The sequence below is a fragment of the Microtus pennsylvanicus genome, chromosome 4 (genome assembly GCF_037038515.1).
Source record: "Microtus pennsylvanicus isolate mMicPen1 chromosome 4, mMicPen1.hap1, whole genome shotgun sequence".
NCBI lineage: Eukaryota > Metazoa > Chordata > Mammalia > Rodentia > Cricetidae > Microtus > Microtus pennsylvanicus.
In genome coordinates this window covers 59,747,086-59,755,273 of record NC_134582.1, presented here as the reverse complement: position 1 = coordinate 59,755,273, position 8,188 = coordinate 59,747,086, and the positions used below count along the sequence as shown (strand labels likewise).

The following is an 8,188-nucleotide window of genomic DNA, read 5'->3' as shown; positions in this document are numbered from 1 at the left end:
TGAACTAGTGGCTATTAGAGGATTCTGGGAGGAAAGCAGTCATTTGATGGGGGACTTCAGCCAATCACCTTCTGTTTAGGGTGTGTCCCCCTGGGGCCACAGAAAACAGATAAAATACCCAGGTGTGCTTGTTGCTTCCTCTCTTTGGTTCCCTGTGCTCCTGGTGTTCCTGGGATCTTTGGTTGTGTAAGTTTTCCCTTTTTCCTCAATTATTAAAAACTAAATCTTTTGTATTGAGCTGGTCTGGTTATTTATCAATCAACCATGCCCTTCAGCCATTGACTTCCGCTGTGTACATTTAAAATTGTATTTCCATTCAATCTTTTGCTTGCAAATTCATAGCTGGAAAGCATGGAATTTATGAGCTCACCCATGGTTGAGTAAGCCTAGAGGTTGTATGTCCAACTCCCTGCTGAACAGAAAGGGCACTCAGCAGCTTTAGTAGACCTCGCTGGAAGATCTGATTAGGTAAAAGAACCTAGGAATCTGTTCCCAGATCTGTAAGGGTGATTAACCCCTGAGATGACTCACAACATATTTCTCTTATTCTCAATCAATCTGGTAACTTCTCCGCATATAAGAATGTCTCAGCAGTCTGGCAGAGAAATAATAGGAACAGGTAGACGAGGAACTGCTGGCTTGATTCATGATCTATGTCCTGTAAAATTAACTTAAATGTTTCAATAAGTATCTCTGGTCTTGAGTTTCTCATCTATCTTGGGTTTCTTCCTCCTATGTTTAACCATCACTTAGAGCACCAGTGCCCATTGTTCTGAATGGAAGTCTGGCACTGAAAGAAGGTGCTCTCATTTGGGTGAAGGCTCGCTGCCTGCAGTAGAAACGGTGCTAGAAGGCCGCTGGGTGAGGTCTGCTTTTTCCCACTCAGCTCGGAAGGGAGTTATTTGCTGTATTGGGTTGATTGTTCTACATCTTAAAATAAAAAAGGAAGAAAGAAAAAAAAAAGAAAGAAAACTTCTTTTACTGAGGACCTGACATGATATACCATAATGACTTCGTGAGAAACGCTAAACAGTCCATCCTGTCAACGGTGGCTGCCAGGCGGCGACAGACCATGGCAGGTCTTTTTGTCAGGTCAATGAGCTGCTAAAAATTATCTAAGTAGGACCTTGCCATGATAGGCCACCCTGCCTCAGAGGAAGTCATTATAGACTATCAAGTAAACAATACACATTCTAAAAAAAAATTACTAATTAGGTTTTGTAGCAATACTTTCCATCCTTAGGGGCTCTATAGTGAGATAATTGACCGCGACGTGAGCTATGCTTCCCAAGCTGAAGGCATGAAGGTTAATTATCATGGTGTATAGCCCCCAGTAAAGGGGATGGTGGTGATGAGAGAATGACATCTCAAACATGTGTTGACAATTCTTGTGTAAATAAAACTTTCTAGAAAATGTTTTTTTTTAAGGGCAAAGTAAGACAGTTTCAGTAACAGTCACTAGAAACTCACCCCCAAAAGAAAGGGATGGAATGTTCTGGAGAAAGACAGCAGGAGGCCTGTGGCTCAGGAAGTTTGTGAGGATGTGGACTGACTTGGTGATGTTTCTTGAGGCACAGTGGAGAGAGTGAGAGATTTTCTTAAATGAGCCCATGGTGTTTGACATACTGTCTAGATATTTTAAATTTATAATGTGAAGTCTTCTCAAAGAGTCTCATTTTTATCTTATTATTTTAGAGGAGTATTTCCTCACTTGAGACAGGGTCTCACAGGGCAGTCCAGGCTGGCCTCCAAGTTGTGATCCTCCTGCATCCGGCTTCTGAGTGCTGGGATTGTAAACATGCGCTTCTGTGCCCATCTAAGAGAGTTTTAATTCATGTATGTGGGGTGAGAAGATATTGATCTTCTTACTACATTTAAAATAGATTTATACTGCCTTGCTGTAGAAATCCCATTTTAGAATATATGCTATTTCATGAAGATTTCTTTTAATATGACATTTGTGCTAAGGCTCTAATTTGATCTCACTGCAATTTGCTTGAATGATAAAACAGATGTGGAGGGAGTTCATTTTCTGAACAAGGAAGAAAAACACAGCCGATGGCTTCTTCTCTAATTCTTGATGATGAGAAGGAAGTAAGCTGTAGTTTATTGACATTATCTTATTGGACAATTTACTTAAAAAGATATCAAAAGAGTCAAGTGCTCAAAATCTTACATAACACATACATTATCATATGTGTACAAAGACATGGCGTTATGACTGAATACAGCTAGAAGAAAGAAAATATTTATCCATTCTGCCCTTTGGTAGCTAAGAGACTCAGGCAAACAGACTATGCATAAAAAAGATGGGATGGCAATTTTTTGTTTTGTTTTGGGGGACAGGGTCTCATGTAACTCAGACAGGCCTTGAGCTTCCTGATCTTCTCGCCTTCATCTTCCATGGCTGGCTAGGACTCTTTTTTAAAGCTAATAAATGACCTGTTCTTAAAGAAGCACATATAAATGACTTGAATTCTTGCAATATTAAACTTACATATATATTTAAATGTTAAATTTCCAGTTTTGAAGTTATATATTAAAGCTAATATTGAATACTTCAATATTTAATATAAAAGCTTTTGTGTTGACATGCAGACCATTGTGAGGGTAGCATTCTGTGTTTTGAGAACTCACATATATTACTATTGATAATAACCATATAACCGGTGGTTAGGCAGTCTTTTCCAAAACGTGATCACTAAGGTCCAAGAAGTTAGGCTGCATAATTTTTCTTTCTATGTTAAGACAGAAACATGACTTATTCTTTTTTTTTTTTTTGCATTGGTAAAGATAGCAATGCAACTTGGGAACCAAGGTTAGTACTTTGCCTTGTGTCTTTCATGGCCTCTGTCCAGTGGTCCTTAGCCACGCTTCTGTACAGCATTCCCACAAGTCTCCAACAAAAGAAATGAGCACTTACCTTTCTTGCATGGGTGGAAGTTGGATCCAACTATTAAATCGGGGATCATAGCGGCTGACAAAATTTGTGCTATGTTTTCCTGTAAAAATACATTTGAAACATTTAAAACCTAGACCCCTTTCTTGGTTTGTACACTTACCCATGTTTAAAACCTCTGTTGTCAGATTTAAGAAGTGTGAATTAAGTCAAGGGACTCTGTAGCACAGCGTAAGAGTCAGGAAGGAACTTCCTCAAATGCGTTTCCTTTCCCCATTCTCTTATTGTTGTGGAAAGACTCAACACAATCAACCATAGCAAAACCAAGTGCTTCATAAAGTACTCTTTTTAATCAGCATATTAGTATAATTTTTCCTATATCTTGATATTTTTGTGTTTTAAAAACAAGAAGCTATTGCCTAAAATTTCTTTATTTAGAGAATTCCTTGTATGATATTTCTGGATAGTTTTTTTTAAATAAATTTTCTTCCTAAAATTATTAAAAACTTATTTTCTAGAAAAGTAATAACAGCAAACAAGAGAAAATAAAGAAAAATGCATGCCTAATTCTCCATTATTAGCAGTTATTTTTACTGACCCAGGAACCCTAATATAGTAGAGACTTTTGTCCCCTCATGGAAATAACATCCGTCATGACAATCAGTCATGTGTCACGCTTATCACAGAAGCTCTGTGTGTGCAGTTGGGAGATGCACCATTGCTGTGACGTAAACACAAGTGCATTTGCTGGAACTGGAGCAAGCCAGAGTCTTCTGAGCTGCTTAGCCAGCTTATCCCCTCTGTTGAGCTTAAAAAGCACATTAGCGCTTCGAAGGTATTAAAATGGATCTTATTTTGCATACATATTGACATCAAAGCAAGAAATGGAAGTGAAAGAGTATATTGTGCTTTTCATGTAATACTAGAGGTGGTAACCGACTCACACCTGAGGCCTTGACTCTAAACATTGCCTTTGCACATGGCTTGTAACTAGGCACTGGGTGCCCCAGAAATAAGCAGAGCATACACATGTATGTGCACACATGATTGAGTATGGTCAAGTTTGAAATCTATTTTACGGACTTGGTCAAATACCATCTCCTTTTGTGCAAGAGAGAGTGTGTCACTAAGGATGGCCGTCTGAGTTTAGCCTGAGGGACTAGCTGGTTATGTCACACGATTTGTTGGACTGACAAAGACTTAGCAGGGATTAACTATAAACTAAGGCCAGATGTTATGAAGTCATCTTTGTACTTAACCCAGAGAAGCCTATAGGATATCAAAACAAAGAAACTGCTAGTCTAGCTACTGGATAATGCTACCACTGCAAATCTTGGGAGCCATTAGCTCAGAGTTACTATTTAAATGTACAGGACTAGATGGAACTATTTAAGAAAAGAGGATGGAATTGGAAGGTAAGGAGTCTTAAAAGTGACTTCTGGGGTCGGAAAAACAATAAAACAACAAAAGAAAGCATGGTATTTTGAAAGCCAATTAGTGTTTGTGAAAGAAGGAAGGAAGTAGCTGAGACAGTGAGTGCATGGCCTTGACAAGTGTTGTTTCTGTGAACTGGTGCTGGGGAAAGTCAATAGGAACAACTCAGGAGAGACTCATATATAGGGACACAGAGGTAAGAGGTGCATAGTGATTCCTAGGACTTCTGAAGACAATGGAAGACTAAACTAGAAGACATGGCATCAAGGGAGTGTTTTGGCTGCCAGGTGGTGGGGTGCATGCCTTTAATCCTAGAACTCAGGAGGCAAAGGCAGGGGGATCACTAAGTTTAACGTCATCCTAGTCTACAGAGAGAGTTCCAGGACAGCCAGGGATACACAGAGATACCCTATCTTGAAACAAAACAAAAAGGGGGTGTTTCGGAGGTAATTTTTAATGTTTTAAGCTCAAAAAATCATGTAAAGTTCTTGAGCTGGCAAGCAGGACCAAGAAACAAACCTTAGATTTGAATAGAAAGAGCATCAAGAAGAAAACAGGTTATGTAGCATCACAGTGAGAATCTGACTTATCCTCAGGTGTTCATGTGTTGAAGGCTTGGTTCCTGCTTCCAGTGGGCAGTGTTGCTGGGAGAAGATTGAATCTCAAGGGTGCTAATGAACTCAATGGATTAATCTAGTAATAAGTTCATCACTGAATGGGCTAGTAATGTGTGGAAGGGAGAAGCCAGGTCCTTTCTAGAAAGGGTAACTGGCTGGGAAAGTGGTCTTTTCAAAAGATGCCCTGGTTTTGGGCAGACAAGAAACTCATAAAACCACTCAAAGGATTTTAGAGGTTGCATGGATGTGATCAGGAGTTCATTCCCATGCGGAAGTGTTGGTAGTTCAGGACAACTGACGATAACTGAACTTTAGCTGGTGACCCACAGAAAGATAAAGACGGTAAGGATGACCCAGATATTGCAAATAGGGAGGCTCCAACTCAAGTAAAACCTATCCAGAGCTGAATTTTGAGTGATATTTTTTGGGGGAGGGTAAATTTGTCATAATTTTCATGAAGATAAATGTATTATTTTTGGTACTCCAGTTTCAAGGTTAATTCCAAACTGCATTTAAAGACTAGAAACGCCCACAGGAGTCAGAACCTACCTACCATGGGTAAGACTGTTTCTGTATGAAGTTTGGTTCAGAATTTCTGGTTGGAACAAAGGGTCAGCCATGTCTGCTAATGGGTCAGAGAAGTGGCTTTGTGTGCTGGGCAGCAGTGGCACAATCCAGAAACCTTCATTTCTGGAAGAATGGAAGTGAACTTGACTCCCAGGGAAGGCTCAGGACAGTCTTGTTTGAAAGGGTATGACTTTAGAGAGCACCTCCAGAGGCAGGGATGGTGGCATGAGAGAGGTACAGGTGGAGGACAGGGAAGATAAGCAGGGTAGAGTTTTGAGGTTGGCAGATGAGATAATGAGCCTCCACAAAACTGAAAAAGTGGGCTTGCTGTTTACTTTCATGGGGCTTACAGTTGAGCGTCTTCTCAGGACTTGAGGGGTGGCTACACATGAGGAATTTTATTTTAACTCTCCTTCCCTCTTCTCCATCCTCTATCCATCTTCTCCCTCCCCTCTTCCATCCTTTCCTATAATTACTCGTCCCTGTCTCCTCTCCTCTCTTCCTCTCTCCTGTCTTCTCTGCCTCTCCCTACCATTTCCCCTTCCATTTTCCGTCCTTTTCCTTTTTCGTCCCCACCCCTTTCTTCCCGTCTTCTCCAGTCTTTCTTCTCTCTTTTCTTTTCTCTCTCATTTCCATTTTCTTTCCTTTCTCTCCCCTCCCTTCTTTCCCTTCATCTTCCATTCCAAAAGGGTCTCAGGAGTAGTCTAGACTGGCCTCAAACCCTGTATCCTTTTCCCCCCTCTCTTTTAGTGTTGGGATTACAGGCTTGCCCTACCACATGGAGGTCTTCATTTTCTTTCTGACTCTCCCTTCGCTTCTCATCTTGTGAAGATGCCCCATCACCAGACACCAGTAATGATTATTAATAAGTGAGGAAATGGGACAGTTTTTAGTCAATGGTACAGAGGAACAGAATTGGGGAGGAAAATCCCCTCTGAGTTGTTTGGGGAGTTAAAAGTGGTAAATGTAGATCAAGTATCTATCTATCTATCTATCTATCTATCTATCTATCTATCTATCTATCTATCTATCTACCTATCTATCTATATTCCAATAGCACATATGCATATTAAATACATCCCTATTGCTAGGATGTGAAGCAAGCTGATAGGAAGTAACATTTCCAAAGCAGTTTAGTAGAAGACTTTGTGTGTACACTGCTAGCTGGTCCAGCAATTTATGTTTTCTGACCTCCATTTTTGGTCTTGAAATCAAGACCACCAATATATAGAATTGTGTATTTCTGCTCAATGAAGAACATCCTTATGTTATATGAGCATGATCTGGAACTCAAAATTTTGTATTTTTTCAAGATACACCTCTCATGAACCATTTTCATATGAATAGACATTGAACTTGAGTTCTCATGTTTAGACAGATATATATGCATATAACATTTAAGCCATATATTTAATTGTTCTCTCATATAGTTATTACATGAAAATATTTTACATTAACACCAGGCATTTATTCTCTGAATTAGTTTTAGTTGCACAGGCATGGTGATCTGAAAATCGCACATTTCTGAGAGGTTCAAGTCCTCTCAGTGTTTTCGGATGTGAAATGACTGGAACCTTTGGTGAGCAAGTGGGAGGCTCTTCCCACTGTTGCAGTTCTTGGTGAGACTAAGGGCGAGTCACAGGTTTTTTTTTTGTTTTTTGTTTTTTTAAACCACAGTTGACCATATGGATGAGAAATACTTACTCAGACAAACCTATCATGGAATCAGTTCCTTTCCTGTCATGGGCGGTGTTTCCCTACAAGGATACTCTTCAGGCTCTCTCTGTACATAGAAAAACTCAGGCTACCATAGATTCTGACTCACAGGTGCTTTTGAGGATTCATTGAAATTTCAGCATTTTTTTTTCTGACTGAAATACTGAGTGCTTATCAACTATCACTGCTAATTCTAGCAGAGTCTACTGTGGTTGGGCAGATGGGAAGAATGTGTAGGTACGTGCAAAGTATTTATGGAACTGTGGTAAACAGTTAAAGCAAATAGCTCAGGTCCCTTAGAAAAAGATGCAGCCACGTCTTAGTTGTAATGTTGGCTGATCATGGCCACAGGTACAGCTCTCACTGAATAGGCTGCCTTGCCTGCTGCTCTTACCTTCCACCTGGGGAAGGCGCCAGCCAATGACTTGTTAGAGTGCTTTTTAGTTGTAATACATTCCTAGTTGACAAGGGGAACCAAAGGCTAGCTTACTTGCCACTGGTATATCCAGTTCCCTTCTGTTTAATGAAGCCAAATTTCCATTTGGAAGTTTCTAAGATTTTAAAAAGGAATTTTATGGATAGCAAGAGATGCCAGGTCTGTAACTGGGTTAACACCGAAATTAACATGCAACATATATAAGCTCTTCTAAAACTTCCTTCTGAGCTTCCTAGCAGCTAAGTCGGAGAAGGGACATTGATTGGCATGATCAGTGATGCTGATCACGCCCCCCCCCATGCCCTGGCACTCTGGGCTGACATGGGGTGTCTCCTATGTGCCATGTGAGTCTCCTATGTTGTGCTCTGAGGTTCCAGTGAGCGGCTCCAGCTCAAAGTGTGATTGTGAATTAATGAGTCTTTCTGCCAGAGTGTGTTCATGCAGAATTTTAATCCTGGCTGCCATTTGTTTCAGGGGTAGGTAGAGTGAAATCAGCATATTCCAATGGTGTAGTATGGG

The 8,188-nt window shown here is 40.3% G+C and overlaps 1 protein-coding gene across 1 annotated transcript in view; it reads right to left on the bottom strand.

The window, feature by feature from the left end:
• The window catches only part of Klhl14 (kelch like family member 14), a 109,292-nt gene that overhangs the window by 14,394 nt on the left and 86,710 nt on the right, over positions 1 to 8,188 (bottom strand). The window contains exon 5 of the mRNA XM_075969232.1: positions 2,924 to 3,002. Coding sequence (XP_075825347.1) covers positions 2,924 to 3,002 — 79 coding nt within the window. The remainder of the gene's footprint in view (positions 1 to 2,923; positions 3,003 to 8,188) is intronic.